At 39.0% G+C, this 16,884-nt stretch overlaps 1 protein-coding gene across 2 annotated transcripts; it reads left to right on the top strand.

Moving 5' to 3' along the window:
* Positions 1-379: 379 nt before the first annotated feature.
* Positions 380-16,622, top strand: slc25a37 (solute carrier family 25 member 37). Of its 2 annotated transcripts, XM_088336436.1 has the most exons (6): positions 544-674; positions 2,084-2,180; positions 10,722-10,950; positions 11,029-11,085; positions 12,186-12,590; positions 14,475-16,622. In XM_088336436.1, exons 2-6 carry the CDS (start codon positions 2,163-2,165, stop codon positions 14,594-14,596), a joined length of 831 nt encoding a protein of 276 aa, XP_088192562.1. In that variant the 5' UTR covers positions 544-674; positions 2,084-2,162; the 3' UTR covers positions 14,597-16,622. The 2 variants fall into 2 exon arrangements, with proteins under 2 accessions (XP_088192561.1, XP_088192562.1); XM_088336435.1 differs by lacking the exon at positions 2,084-2,180 and having other exon boundaries at positions 380-674.
* Positions 16,623-16,884: the final 262 nt, after the last annotated feature.

Raw genomic sequence — 16,884 nt, forward strand, 5'->3', positions numbered from 1 at the left:
GAAGCACGTTGTAAAACGCTTTGGGAGGTCTTCATTGACTTGAAAAGCGCTATATTAATGCAGACCATTTACCATTAAAAAGGATAAGTTACTTATTGGATCGACTACATTGTGAAATTTGAAGATAATTTTACAGCAACATAGAATTACAGCAACATTGTGAAAAAAATAAGAATAAATGAACAAAACATTGACGTATTATGAACATAGGCAAGATGTTTCAAATTGAGTTATCGTAATAGATGAGATGGCGGGGATTACCAAGTGTCAAAAAGAAAACTTCTCATTGGTCACTCCGTGTGATGGCACGCAGTTCCATTGGTCAATCTCAACAAGCCGCGCCCATTTCGGCCGACGTCACTTCGGTTCTCCTCCCCCGTTGAGTGGTGACGACCGAAAATGTTGTGGCGGTCCACGCTGCCGATAAGTCCCAACCCCAAGTCGGCGTCCCGGGACGGGGAAGCTCGCCACGCATGGACCTGAGCTCCGAACGTCCGCTGGCGGCTTTGGAGATGTCACAGATGGCGAGTCAAGGCGGGCAGCCTTCACCCCCCACCCCGGACGGCGACTACGAGAGCTTGCCGCCTCACGTCTCGGTGGCGACGCACATGACAGCGGGCGCCGTGGCTGGAGTGCTGGAGCACACTGTCATGTACCCGGTGGACTCTGTCAAGGTAACGGACGCGCATCCTTCGCGCGGCCGCGCCTCTTCCAACCCCGACTCGCGACACTTACTCGGCCATAAGTGTCCCTCTTAAATCCATAACGACTCCAACGGCTAGCTTAGCTAACAAGCGTTAGCTTTTAACGAAACGACCAGTTTGACTGCGGTTAGCTTGTGTTGTTAAGCTCACTCGAGGAAGCAAACTTCGAGAAAAATAAACAAACAAACTCGTAAAAGCAAAATAAAAGCTTTCTTTTTCCATTTTGAAACGTCGTAGTAATTCGAAAGTTCGGAAATCCTAATTAACGAACAATTCAAGTTGTGTTTTGGTGTCTTGACTTGCGAGTCGAATCACGTCTCGTCGTTGAAATGCATTAAAACTGAGTTAATCCGTTCCAACCTCCCTTAAAGTGGTTATTATTCTAATTATAATTGATACCAGTCACTGTACCTATACCAAACCGTTTTAACCCATTCACTGCCAGCTACTTTTAGAAGAACAGTGAGTAAGAAAATCTTTTTTGCCTATACTTAACATTTAAAGTATCGAACACATTCATTTATTTTCACCATAAATAAGTAGAACTAATCTTCTTTTCAAAGAATAGCTAAAAAAATAAAATGATATGAAAATGCGTGAGTTAATGTTCATACTTTCTATTTGTTTTTTAATATTCAGCAGCTTAAACTTAAAGAATTAAGGTTATTAAGATTCTTATTAATTAAGAATGAGGTTAATTTCAATTCAATATATGTAATATTAAAATCCCTTTTTCCCCTTGGGTTTTTAATGCACTTCTGAATAAATGTCATCTATTTTTGATTTGAGAAAATACTTTATTGTAGTAATATTCTCTATCAATGAAGTTCGAGAAAATGTGTTTTTGACCGTTGTTGTTTTTTATTTAGAAAAAAGAAAAAAATTCACGACTGGAAGCTAACCTAAATCCAAAGTGAAGCAAATGGCCAGCTTAGCTAACAAGCGTTAGCTTCAAACTATCCAACCATTTTGACTGGGGCTAACTAAATTTCAGAAAGCCAAAAATTCAACCATTATTTATTTTAATTTTTTTTTCAATAGATCACAAATCTTTTAATAACAAACAATTTGAGTTGTGTTTTGGTTCCTTCACTTGCGGGTCAAAATTTCAAATCACATTCCGTCGTTAAAATGGATAAAAAAATTGCAATGACCCCATAAAGTAGCAAACTTTTGATATTAAAAGTAGTGTCTGCAAGTTAAAATAATTCTACTTGCTGGCACCATCTTCTGGCTGAAATCATCATTGCAGCCTCTGTCAAGCTCCCTGTGTGGCGTGTGCACGTACATGCCTCCCTTAGGCTTGGTTCACACTGCAGACCTTTGCTCAATTCCAATTTTTTTGGGGTGAAGTCAGATGTTTTTGTTGGATTGCACAGGTTTCCAACTAAATGCGACATGTATGTGATCTCCTGTGACTACGATACATCTCCTGTGTAAACACGACAAGTGTTCCGCATGCGCAGAAGAGGACAGGTGATGTTACACACAACGAGCGCTTTGTTTACAGAAGAACTGATATATGCTAACAGTGTAGGATATCGATCAATGTGCTACTGGAGGCTGAAATATTAATTAAATCCAATATATTGCTTTCCCCCCATTGAGTGCGTTTGGTGTTTTCGACCGCCATGGTTATTGAGGTTCATGCTTCCTCCAGCCACTCGATGCCGTCACATGAATGCGCCTTGACTGTTCACACATAAGTTGCATTCCAAAAGATCACATGTGTATTGGGGTTAGGACAAAATATGAATGTGTCCCGAATCTGGTGAAAAAAAAATAAATTTGTGCCGTTCAGACAGACTTTAACAGATCGAATACAGGTCGTGTCCGTGCTAAAAAATCCAATTTGCCTTTGACTCACTCGAAATAACTCTTCTATTTACATCTTTTTTGGGGTTTGGGATGGCATTTTGACTCTTATTTGAAACAGTCCTTTTCTTTCTTTCACCATTTTCATCCCTAAATAAATGAAAACTACCATCACTCGTGTAAAATCACTCTCCATCACCGTTCTCCTCCCACTTTCTTTTGTCCAGCCTAATGCGCTGAGTGGCCTAAACACCGATGATAAAATTAAGACTAAAGCTGATCGGCGCGGTGAAGAATAATACATAAAGGCTTGTTGAACTTAGTTGGGCATTGTTAACACATACTTTAAGGTACAGTGTGTAATAGTGAGTGGCTGCGTGTGTAACAAAAGACTTTCATTCAGTTAAAAAAAATGATTTGAATACTAGTCAAAAGTACATGAACTTGTTAATGTTGATTTTTATAAAAAATCTAAGGTCGATAAGTTTTTGTCTTTACACTGTAAAATTCATACCTAGTTATTGCCACCATGTTTCTCTGGCATACGGCTGCCACGCCGGGCTCTGTGGCACTGGCCCTCCCACACACAAAACAGTGCCATATAGTGGTCAAATTTTACACACTGGGGCTTTAATAGAGAACGTTTTTCATTTTAAACTTTTCAAGCACACTTTAAACTACGCACCTCACTTAAAAAAAACCCAGCTTTAATCGCACGCTCTTTACGTGAAAAACACAGATGAATGAATGAATTAATTAATGAATGAAAACTTTATTTCGAACATTAAAATAAAAACAGGACAAAAACAATGAGTCAACAAAATAATGTTACATAACATGTTCGAAAAGAGGTAGTCAGAAGCAGATGCTTATTTTCCCTACCCCTTTATCTTCCCTATTAAATACATTTTACAAATCCTCTTCTCCTCTTGTGTCTAATATAACAAAATCTAATGGATATACTTATTACATAGGTCAGATATCAATAATTATAATAATTACAATAATCACTTATTTTGTACACTAATCTTCGTAATACCCAACCCTCAATGTCATAATGCCATTAGTTACCAAATATCACTGCTGTAACCAGAATCTTAAGAAAAACATCTCATCTCATCAGCTGCACCGCTTATCCTCGGTAGGGTCGCGGGGATGCTGGAGCCCATCCCAGCAATCATCGGGCAGTGGGCAGGGGACACCCTGGACTGGTTGCCAGCCAATCGCAGGGCACACGGGGACAGACAACTCACTCGCTCAGTCACACCTAGGGACAATTTGGACCGGCCAATTCACCTGAAATGCATGTTTTTGGAATGTGGGAGGAAACCGGAGTGCCCGGAGGAAACCCACGCAAGCACGGGGAGAACATACAAACTCCGCACAGTACATGATTAACCTAAATTCAATCAATATCACCATGTGACATACTGTGATTGTGTCATCGCAAGACACTGCAGTTTTTCAAGGATTTATACTTCGCTTTCTGAGTGATAGTGTTTTGCCAAGCATTGTCACAGTTTGGGTTTTGGGTGTATGTTGGGTGGGTGTTACCATGTGCGTGACTATGATAGGCTGCTGTATGCAGTCAGTCAAACAGCGGGCACACGACTGGCCACCCAAACACACACGAGAAGAAGTAGCCTTAGCAGCTTATTACATTAAAAATAAATTCATAAATTGAATAAAACTCTGAGGAAAGTCAGGAGAGCGCAAAGAAACGGTAATCACAGCAGGTGCTGCGTGGATTGACATGGCGTCCCGTAATCAACTGAGTTGGCGTCAGGAGAGAAAGCAATAACGAGGCTACAAGTCCCGCCTGCTGCTACGGCTAGGCTATCAACTCTTACAATACACCCTTGCTGAGCAGGGCTGGTCCAGATCCATTACCCATGAAAAGGATGACCTGGAGCTACAACTTGTTGGAAACAGCTGAATTCGTGACTCTTGTATTTTAAGCATTGCGGAGACCTGGTTACCCGATGCTAGCCGCTCTCCAAATCGCTTTTCTACTCTGAAAGGAGAAGCCCTCCTATTTAATTGTACTTTTCTCGAGGTAAGTCTGACATTGTAGGTACTTATACATCGGTTGAGAAATCAAAAAGTAAATAATGGTCATCAGTCAGCAACCCTAACAAAGCGCCCCAGAAGAGGGTGCTGTTTTCTTAAGGCTTTAGCATGTCCCTATGATTAGCTAATCGCAAAAAAAAAACCTAGCACAGAAAATGCTCTTCTGCAATACTGGTCAATAAAATCCCAATTTTTTTTCCAAAATCTTGCAGCCCTCGTGGGTGGGGTTAATAATAATAATAATAATGACAATTCATCATTAATTATTATTGTCAATAATATAATAATGCATTATTTATTCTCATTATGGTAGAGAATTTAAAAAATTGGCTTTGAAAGTAATCCCTCATGCCCCCAATAAGCAGGTAGGCGCCTTGCATGGCTGACTCCTTATTGGTGTGTGTGTGTGTGTGTGAATGGGTAAGTGTGAAGCACATTGTAAAGCGCTTTGGCAGGTCTTCATTAGGTCTTCATTGATTTGAAAAGCGCTATATAAATGCAGACCATTTACCATTACTTAGATTTGACCATGTAAAATGTGTATGAACCTAGTAAGTGCATCCCAAAATAGTGCAATGACTACTTTTGCATTCATTAAGAAATTTCTAGGGCGGTATCTCTTTTTGCCGCCTTGCCCAACCGTCATCTGTTGCATAAAGACTTTTGTCATTTCCTGTGTTTTTTCTTTCAAGCTTGTGAAGAAACGTTAGGTGTCATTTTTTTGAGTCTGCTGGACCTTCCGAGTCGTGGCTCGAACTCCCCAAGATATCAGTTTTGGCACACCTTTAGTTGGGCGCCCATTATGCAAAGGGAGTGTGCAAGAGGTTGCCTTATCTGAGTGCTACAGTCTTGGGATCGGCCTCACGCAGTCAATGGAAAGTGCGTCATAAATCCTTGTGTAGTATTGATTACAACGGTTGGGGTTGGGCGGGCTTGGGGAGTAATGGACTAAATGAAATGGCGTTAAAGTATATTTACATAGGCCTAATACGCTGATAGATGAATTGTGTCTATCATTTCAATCACGGAGGCTTACACACGAGTTGTCATATTTGCTTGCGCATCGTAGTAGCGTCCGTATTTGTTGCACAGATTGTACAGACGTCCATAGCGTGTTTGTAAACTGTTGCAGGTAAAAGCACGTTTGCCCTTCAATGTAGCACTTATTTTGTTGAATTGGCGCAAACCTGCCTTTTCAAATCTTGAGCCGGTTATCTCCGCGCTGGTCATGAGTTTAGGGACATTTGGTTGATTTTGCAATTAATTGTTGTTCAAAATCCACTATGCGATCACTGTATTGTTAAGTTGTGAGACTTTATTTAATTTATTTTCGTAGTTGTTGTAAATAAGAAGACCTTCATTAATGCTTAGTCCATTGAGGCGCATACGCATCCCAGATTTATTTGAAAATTTAGAAAGTGAACACTTAGTGTGTTTATAACTATATCGGGTTCTTAAGGTCCTCTTAATGTAAACTAAAACAGAGCATATCTTGTATGCCATGTGAAAGAGAAAGTTTGATTTTAGCTTGATAAAAGATACTAAGGGGTTCAAATTTGAGCACTTTTTTGTAGGACTACAAGCAAATACCTGATCTTTTGTTTCCCCCAATTATTGGTCAAGGATACATTTTTCATTCATCCTAAACAAAATGTTGGTGATTTAATTCATACTATCTTTATTTGGTATTTTTTGGCATATTTGGTAATGGAGTAATCAAAAAGTAATTGAAAGTTATCAAGTTACATTAGTGCAATATTATGGTGTTTGGATTATGTTACTGATTACATTTCTCAACAGGTAACTAGTAACTGTATCGGATTATACTTTTAAAGTAACCCTCCTAACCTTGAGTTTGAGTTAGTGCTACAATTGTTGCGCTGGATTGTGGGACATTGAGGCCAACGCAAAGAGTGAGACCGTTTGACAAGTGCGATCCGTGCAGATAACTTTATCTGAATTAGACATTCTTGACAATTTAGTAACGATATGAGTGTAAAGCACTTGAAGAAAAAAACTTTTTAAGTATTATTTTGTGTCTTTGTTGCAATAAGTCAACATAGCCAAGACTTTGTGCACATACTATTGCAATAACAAGTAATTCTATTTAAGTTTAAACTAAGTAGACACTCAATATATGTAGAAAGGGCATCAATGGATTTTGATCTTGGATGGAGAAACAGGGAGAGAAGCATTCAGATTAGATCGTTTTATTCCCAGTTTCTGACGCCCTTGCCCTGAGCCTCCTCTTTTATTTTATTAAATCTTTAAGGTTACAAATAACAGATCAGCCCTAAGGGGTATGTAAATCAAAGAACAGGAACATGCAGAATTAGGAACTGGCATCAAATAAAACCTTCTTTGCATTTGTTTAATATTACAAACAGAATAAACGTATCACTATTTCTTATCCTTTTTCCATAATTTTCATATTGGATTGTCTTTCGTTTGATGTAATTTTCCACACATTGCCACACATGTTTTCAAGGGTAATGAACACTTAAATTAGCCATACACAATTGAATTTTGCCTAATATCCTTTTAATGATAATATTTTAGTTCAAATTTTCTGCAATTTAAAAAAAAATACTATCTGAAAGATCTGAGTAATAGCTTAGCGTTCCTAAGACCAATCAATTCATCAACAACTTTTTGATGATCAAATAAGTTGAGAACTATTTTTATAATGAATTCATCATTAACATATAATTGGGATTAGATTGTCCAAATGCTCAGTATATGGCATCTCCAAAGTATATTGTTGTATTTTGATTTATTAGTTATTTTCTTTTTCTTTTTAAATTAATAGTCACGACCGAAGACTGATTCAATAATAATGGAACATGTTGCTCATGATATTGTCTAATTCTATAGGTCACCGTCTGGTAAAATTAATGTTTTTCAAATATAAATGAACAAATAAATAATAGTCCCTTAAGACTGTTGGACGTTGGTTTTCCTTCAAATCGTTGCTATCATGAGAAAAAAAACCTCATCTTGGAAATGTGTTTTTGTTTTCAGCTTCAGATTTTTTTACATGGAAGCAGTGACATTTAATATGTACCATTTCACAAAACAATTACTATTCTAATGAACCAGTGAGGGACAATTCAGATAGAGAAAAGAAAAAAAACACATTTCCTAAAATTTTAGGAAATGTGTTTTTTTCACCTGACAGGAAAGTAATTATTATTAAATATATTTTGACCCGGGCAGCACGGTGGCGCAGTGGTTAGCGCTTGTGCGGCACAGTTCATGTCATGGGAACCTGTCGTGGGTTCAAATCCAGCTCCAGACTTCCTGTGCGGAGTTTGTATGTTCCCCGTGCTTGCGTGGGTTTCCTCCGGGCACTCCGGTTTCTTCCCACGTTCCAAAAACATGCATTTCAGGTGAATTGGTTCTAATTGTCCCTAGGCGTGAATGAGCGTATGAGTTGTCTGTCCCTGTGTGCCCTGCGATTGGCTGGCAACCAGTTCAGGGTGTCCCCTGCCCACTGCCCGGAGATGGCTGGGATGGGCTCCAGCCCCCCCGCGACCCTAACGAGGATAAGCGGTACGGCTAATGAGATGAGATATTTTGACCCTCATTGAGGTCTCAAGAAAGGCTATTATTTTAAATGTGGATTCCATCCATCTCACGTCGACAATTTACTTTATTTTAGGAAATAGTGAGAAGAATTGAATTCCAGTAAACCAGTCACTTAATTATACTGAAATATAATTTTACCTAGTTTGTAAATTGTAATTCTACACGTCTTTAGAAAAGTAAATGGTTCTCGGGTTCTGCCAGGGTCATACGGGCATGACTTCCTGTGGTATGTCTTGGGCAAGTACAGCCTGGCAGCGATACCGATAGCAGGAGAAGCTTCCTGATCTGATTTAGACATAGCACCTTCTTCTTCTGGTCGCCGTTGTAAAGCGTCACACCAGTTTTCAAAGATGACGGGCAAGCGGCATGTGACAATATTACTAGTTCCAAAACTTTAAGAATCACATCGTACAATGCACATATCATGTTTGACTTTCATATTTTGGTAAAACTGTGGCGATGACGTTACTTTCTTAACTTTTTTGACAGATTCAAGGCTCAAAGGCTCTTTGCCCATTAAATGACTTGTGTTTTTCGTTAAAAAAAAAGGTTAATAATAAGTTGCATTAATACATAAATAACTCAATACAATAGTTTCATTCAAAATACATGTATATGATCGACTTTTTAAATTGTTTTTCAAGATTTACAGATTTGTCGATTGATCGAAATAATAAGGTAATCATTGCTGCCCTTGCCTAGGCATAACATAGCACAGTCGTCTGTAGTCCTGTTTTTGCTTTTGTCCCCCTTTTGTATTTAGTGTACATTCCCATTCAGTTGACTTGAAGGACTTTAATGGCTGGACCAGAATAGTAATGTGACTCATTGTAATTCGGACACACACAGCCAAGATTTGTGTCACCCCCAATGTACCCGCATCTGTACTCCACGGAAATGTAATTGTACTTTATTTTGAACACAAATAGGAAGGAAACGCATTAGAACATACTGAGGAAGATAGAACTTGCCTATCTTCCCCAGCCAGCGCCAGCTCCATCTCCTCGCGAATAAAAACAGGCTTTGTGCTTTGCAGATAACTTGGCATGCTGGACTAAAACAAATCCATGCCTCGCTCTCTCTCTCTCTCTCACACACTAGACCGTCGTCGTTTGTTCTGTTTTCACGCTAGTGGGGCTACTTATTAGCCAAAGCAGTCTGTTTTTGCATACATGAGGTTTAAAAATTCAAGATACCGCATTTTGCGTACTATAAGGCGCACCGAATTATTTGGCTCATCCCCTCCCAAATTAGTCATATGTGGTATATATATATATATATATATATATAATTTTTTTTTATGTATAAGTCGTGCAGGAGTTAAAGTTACACTGAAAAAAACAACTATATGAGCTCGGTTTGCACAAAAAATTAAAAAGTGCTGTACGCCGGAATACATCACTGAGCAGAATTTCATCACATTGGATGCAACGGTAATCGAACCCAAATCGCTCAGCGCGCTGGATTTTATCCACTATGGCAGTCATTTTCAACCGGTCTGAGCTCAGGAATTACCATTCCACCCTCATGACAAGCTGCGAACTAAATCAAGAACAAAGAAACACTTTCCAAATGTATCCAATTAAAGGATTGTGCAGTTTAATGCAGAGGTAAATAAAGATATTCACTTTTTTTTGGTCAAAAAGCAAAATGACCTGCAAAACCTCTTCAAGTACCGTCAATACTGGCAAATAAGCCCGTCACGTACAAGCGACCCCCTAAAACTGCTTTGAAATAGCCACCAACCAAAATCAATTTGTAATATTAATAAAACCTGGACCTAAAGATTTATGATTCCTTATTTATGTAAATAATACAGATTAGAAGCACCAAAGGAAGGCACAGTAAATGGCTTAAATTTTTTGTGTTTTTAGCTCTTTTTTTTTACCTGTACATTGATCTTTACACAATAAGGTAATTGTCGTTGTTTAGGTTCACAATTTTTCAATATTTTGGGTATGAACTTCTTTTAGAATGTGGCTATTCAAAATTCGTTTTCGGGGGTCGCTTACAGTATGTGCCATGTAGTAGGCTTGTATGCGGTATATACGGAAAAAAGGTGAATATAATCTATTTCTCCTTCAAACGCCAAAATCATTTTGTTCGATAAATTAGAGAAGTGGATTTAATCTCTTGATTTGGCTTGTAATTAGGGTGGAATGGTAGGTTTCTAAGTCAGACCAGTTGAGAACACTTGTCTAATGGATGGGATCCGGCGCTCTCCCCACCACGATCCAGGTTCGAATGATGTTGTTTTAATTGTATGCAATTGTGAATGACTCCCTAGCGGTCTGGTGCATAGGATTTGGTGCACTAACCATAGCTATCTGTTTCGATTCCATTTGTCACCGTTGATATGCAGTTGTAGTAATAGCAATAAAATTAATCGACTGATCAATAATTGCACAAATATGGTAATGCATATTCAATTTTATCTGCATATAAGGCACACTTGTATTATAAGATGCACGTTCAAGTTTATGGCCTATTTGTTTTTTTTGTTTGTGTACGCCTTGGTCTGAAAAATACGGTATATATCTCCAGACAAGAATGCAGAGCCTGCAGCCTGATCCCAACGCCCAGTACCGAGGCGTGTACGAAGCCTTGCAAAGGATCGTCCGCACCGAGGGTCTCCTCAGACCGCTGAGGGGCCTAAACATTACCGTGATGGGTGCCGGCCCGGCCCACGCACTCTATTTTGCCTGCTACGAACGAGTCAAGCTCTCCCTCAGCGACGTCATTAAAAGTGGAGGCAACAGCCACCTGGCCAACGGTATGAAACCTCTTAGCTTGAATATTTTTTTTCCATAATTTTAAGCGTTTTCAAACCAATAAAATAATGTACATTCAGGTGTTGCTGGCAGCGTGGCTACGGTCCTCCATGATGCTGTTATGAACCCCGCTGAAGGTAAACAAAACACAATTTGTCACAAGTTGAAATAAAAGATGCAGTGTGTCCACAGTGAGTTTAGTTTTTAAAACGTTGCAGCTGATAAAAAATGTCTAATTGAAAAAAAATATAATTGAAATGGATTGCTTCACTTATTATCAAATCTAAGATAGTATTTGTATAGCACGTATGTAACAACTACAATAATTCAGAGTGGAGTTTGATGCAAAAGCTTTTCTTCAGGGATGCACCCAAATTAATATTTGCCGTCCAAAACCAAAACACCGATACAAATTATCCCTAAATAATTCAATAGATTAAATACATGAATTAATTAAAACAAAACTAAGTAAATAAAAATACCTAAATACAAATATATACATAAATAAGAATAAAGACAAACAGATGAAAATGGATGGATGGTAAAATGCACAAATATATTCATAAACAATACATGAATGCATAGAAATAGATTCACTGAATTTCTGTAGTTACAATATTAAATGATTTCTTGCATTAAACTCCCAAAAAACACGTCTAGTCAAGTCATTTTTTTTTTCCAATAGCCCTTAGTCACAAGGAGTCTCAAAGGGCTCCACAGACCACAGATTATTGCAAACCACAACCTATTATGACACCATCCCCTGATCTAAAACATGAGGAAAATGAAGAAACCTTGAGAAGGGACAGCACATAAGGTAATCCCCCTTCCAGGATGACAAGGCTTCAATGAATGTTGCATGAACAAGCAATAAAATTAAAAACTAAAGTAATTGAATTGTATTTCTGTAGTACCATTTCATTGGTATTTTAGTACAATGAAAAGAAATAATGTAATAATTAGATAAAATAAAATGTCTTTTCATATGTCATCTCTATCACTGGTGGCTTTGTGGGAAGAATGCGGCAGTTTGATTCCAGTTGCATCTGATGTTATGCAATTATCGTCTGCAATATTTTCGATTGATCAGTCAATGCATAAATATGGTAATATACCACAAAAAAAACCTGAAGAGCACTCAAACTTTGAGTTCTTTTTTTTTAGGTAAGAAAAAGCACCATATACACAAAGAAATACGGTAAGTGTCGTAAAATGTGTTTCTGTCTTCATGCCGCAGTGGTCAAGCAGAGGATGCAAATGTACAAGTCGCCCTATCGCGGACTTTGGGACTGCGTCCGCACGGTGACGCGCACGGAAGGCGCCGGCGCCTTCTACCGCAGCTACAGCACGCAGCTCACAATGAACATCCCCTTCCAGGCCGTCCACTTCATCACTTACGAGACCATGCAGGAGTGGCTCAACCCGCACAGACTCTACTACCCCGGCACGCATATCGTGTCCGGTGCGGCAGCCGGCGCCATCTCGGCCGCCGTCACCACGCCGCTCGACGTGTGCAAAACGCTGCTCAACACGCAGGAAAACGTGGCGCTAAGCTCTGTCAACATCAACGGACACTTATCTGGGATGGCCAACACCTTCAGGACGGTCTACAAGCTCGGCGGCCCTGCCGCATTTTTTAAAGGTACCGTATTTTCAGTTTTCTAAGGCGCACCAAATTATCGGGCACACGCCAAAAAATAGTCTTTATTCATCTATTTCTCATGCAAAAGGAGCACCTGAACTATAAGGCGCATGCAATTGAGACTTCAGTATGGGCTTTCATGTTTACAGGTACATATTAATGCACTGCATCATTATGTGCTGCTAACTGAAATCTCAATGCATTGTATGCAAAGGGAATCAAACCCGAGTAGTGACTGAAAGCAGCAACACATTACCCCTAAACCACCAGTTTTATGGATGACATACTGAAAGTCATTGGAGGTTATCTCGTCATCACACTATTTTTACTCTGTCGCTACACTGATTAGCATAGTGCACTTTGATAGGATAAACAGTCTCTCCACTTCTACACTTGTGTGTCCATACTTTTGAACATTCGAGTTACGAAAAACTGTAGATGGGAACCATTTTTTTTCGGGATACCAAAAAATATCCGGACATTGCCTTAAGTTAGATTTTGTATTCTGCACCTTTTTCCGAGTACAGGACAAAACTGTAGTGCTTCTTTCCGCCGCTACCGGCGTGTGGTGGTGCTGTGAGAAGTCACCCAGCATCCACCCCAAAGAAGAAATTCGCTTCCTCTCTCTAGTTTGTGTGTAAACATACTCTACCGAATCTCCAGCTAAGATCTTTGACATTTTTATAGTATAATATCTCGTGCATCCATTCAATATGGTTGGTGTAAAGAAGAAGTGAGCCGTTTATTTTGAAATTAAAGTGGAATAAGAAAGCTTGATGCGGTTGAGAAAATTGTTGGATCGTTTTTTTTCTCTGCGACTTACTACGGAGGAGGAAGTCGCCTAACTCTTGAAGCGCATCTTCCAAAAGTGAGTTAAGCTTAACTTCATTTATCTTTATAAAGCATATAATCTTATGAAATGTTTATTTTTTAGTACAAAACAATACAGGTTACTTATACATACCTTAAACTTACTTGTATAAACCTTAAAAATACAAAATATAGCACTGAAGCAACTTACAAACAAATTCAACTTACGAACGATCGTCCGGAACCTCGTTTGTAAGCAGGGCAGTGTCTGTATGTATGTGTATGTAAAAGAGCTTAAATAGTATTTTCTTGAAAGATTTTGTTTTCTCTATTCTTTAGCATTCATTTGGTAAAGAAGTGGAGAGACTGTTTAACCCATAGTAATTCACTATCCAAATCTAAGTTTCGGCCGTCTCACCGCCACTACTAAGGTTTAAAACCAATATATTTGCCATTAACTCAACAACTAAAAATCATTGGGCTTGGTAAATGTACACCCAAGATAAAAAATCAAATGTAAATCGCTCGTCAATTTGTGGCTTTGTGAAATACTTGATTCAACCTGGATTTTGTCTTTTAATGGTACTAAAGAAATTAGAGAATTGGCTTTAAAAGTCCTTAAAATGAAGCGGCGTTAATATCAGGGCTGGATTGCCACAGCAAAATGTGAGCAGCCATCGAGCTCCAACCGGGAGCAAAAAAAAAAACAGGAAGGTCCTCGGCAGCGACTAACTTAACCGGGAGCTAGATGGACAAAAAATAACCAACAGTGACATACGTGGCGAAAAACACAAAGGAAAAGCCACAATTTCATACTTCCAAGCAGCAATGAGCAGTATGCAAACACTTCACTACAATCGCTCCGTTTCACATGTTGTGTTAATTGGATTCACCATTATTCCTCAAATGATGTCATAGCTCTATAGCAAAAAAAAAACCTGAATGTGTCAACTTTGAGGCAATTTTTCTCGACTTCCCCAGCGCATGGAACAATTTCTACAATGGCGGGGAAGAACATAAAAATGTCCTCTGCCTAATTAAACAAAAAATTTCTGTTTGCGAATACCTTCAAAGGCGTGCAGGCCCGAGTCATCTACCAGATGCCCTCCACCGCCATCGCCTGGTCCGTGTACGAGTTCTTCAAGTACTTCCTGACCAAGCAGGGGGCTCCCGCCGCTCCCAAGGACGGGAAGTGAAGAAAAATGGAGGACAAATTCACACAGTCGTCGTTTCGGCATTCTTTCCTGAGCCGACGAATGTGTTTAGAGCCGCCAATATTTATTTATTTGCGGGGTTTGTTTTTTAACGGCTGCTGAAGGAAGCGCCGACGCTGCTTTATTTGCTTGACTTTTTGTGTATTTATGAAAGATGAAGCCCACGTGGGAAACAGAAGAACAACTACAACTTCCAAGTGCCTCTTTTGCGCGGCCAGTCTGACTGTCCCCAAAACAACTTTATGCATTTAGTCATTTTGTTATTCGATGAAATGAAATTATACTTGTGTGAGACCCTCGGAAGCTGAGAGCTACTTTTAGTCCCTGACTAGCATGAAGGGCTACCAGTTTCACATGCATTGCTAACATTACTTATGACATGACTTCGTTAGTACCAGGTTGTAATTGTTAGTAGTAAATTAGGAATCCATTATTTTCAATTAGGCAAAGAACGTTTAGTGTTCCTCCCCTCAAACGTCATGCCAGTTAGAAAGAAAATCCGAGAAAGTCGCAAAGACCCAACACCAGTGAGCTATTTTCAAAACCCTTTCAGTCAAAAATGGAAGCAGTTTCAGAACTTTGGCCCGTGTGGCATATTCTTAAATCAAAATGTGTAAAACGTCGTTCACTCCCAGCACAGTCGAAATGGATCGCTGTGAACTAGTTGTGAATTTCAGTGAATGTACTAAATCTGGATTTTTTTTTTCTTTTAATTCTCTGCACTTATGCTTATGTTAAAATGTTGTTTATTTGCACATATCGTGAGAAAATTTGATTCATTTTGGGGAAAAATTTTAAAATGTGAAGATTTGGTGCAACGTGTTGTTTACGTCTTGAACATGGCAAAAATCCACGGACATGAATGAAACAACCAAAAATGGGGATACGGTTCTTTCCCCCGAAAAAATATAAACAAAAATAAACTAATCTTCTAGTCCAGAGGTAACCAACGTAGGGTTCGCGGGCACCTTGTAGTCCCCAAATAACACCTATTTTTAAAAGAACTCACCAGTGATGGGTCATTGTGATTTTTTGGGGAAAAAAAGTTTAACTGGCATGAAAAATCATTTACATGGTCATCGTCTCTTAATACAGGATCCATTCTAACAAAATCATGTTTGAAATAACCATTTCATATTATATACACTCCGTGCCCTTATACAAGGATATTTGATTGGTTGACTGAGCGTGTTTTAACCCTACTTCTAACAATTACAACCTGGTAATAGCATGTTTAGTTATTTTGGAAAACAATAACAAACGAGTAGTCCTGTGAGCCAAATGGGAACAAAAATGTAAAGTGGCTTTCAGTTTCAAAACAGTTGGTGACCCCTGTTTTAGCTATTGCTGTGAACTATAAAATCCTCACACATTTTTCTTGATATTTTCGGGCAGATATTCGATTAAATATGAACTATACACGATCGGTTTTCCACTCTTTAGCCGTTTTATCATTCCATTTTTTTTGCACATGGAAAAGATCACCGTGTTTATTTTTGTACTACCCACCAAAGACGTTGTATTGTATCTAAATGCTATTTTACTACGCATCTGTTTTTCACCATTTCACGCCACTCCGTTCGGATTTCAAACACATTGTGGCGGCTACCGCGTTTTATGATTAGCATTGTTTCGAATGAGGTCACGATATTTTGTGGGGGGTGTGTGAATTTATGCATTTATTGATGAGGATTGTTAGGGTCATTGTTTCATTCTTTTCAATAGTTTTGGGTGCGTTTGTTTTGCAGTGAAATGTTTTTAATGAATCATTGTGTTCACGTAGACTTTATTTAAAGCCATAGGTGTGCTGTTTATAAGCCTTTTATATGATTTTGCGCCAGCAGCGTTTCATGATTTAATCATGTTTTGAAATCCAGTGAAAAAATATGTGTGACATCTCTTAACAGCCAATGCAACTCATGGGAGGAGGAACACTGTATTCCTTTGCTACATCTCAGTGCATTCTGGGTTGGAAATATTTTGAAAATTAAAATGTTGAAAATGCAAACCTTGCTGCCTGTCTATCAGATGCACTCTATCGCAGAGTGTATTTTGTTCACTCACTTGTGTTCCCTAAGGCGGGCCAATGTAGCCCGTGTAAAATGAACTGCACCGTCTGGTCGCAGTCGAATTAGTTGTGCCCGACTGCTCTCTGCTGTACAATCCTACAAAAAGTGATCTGACCTCGTGTGGCCGTAATCCTTTTTCCTGATAACATTGCTGCAGAATGGGTCTGGCAAACACTTAAATGATCACTTTAATGCCATTTT

Source organism: Urocampus carinirostris, chromosome 5 (assembly GCF_059441175.1).
Source record: "Urocampus carinirostris isolate Australia breed hairy pipefish chromosome 5, RoL_Ucar_1.0, whole genome shotgun sequence".
Classification (NCBI taxonomy): Eukaryota; Metazoa; Chordata; class Actinopteri; order Syngnathiformes; family Syngnathidae; genus Urocampus; species Urocampus carinirostris.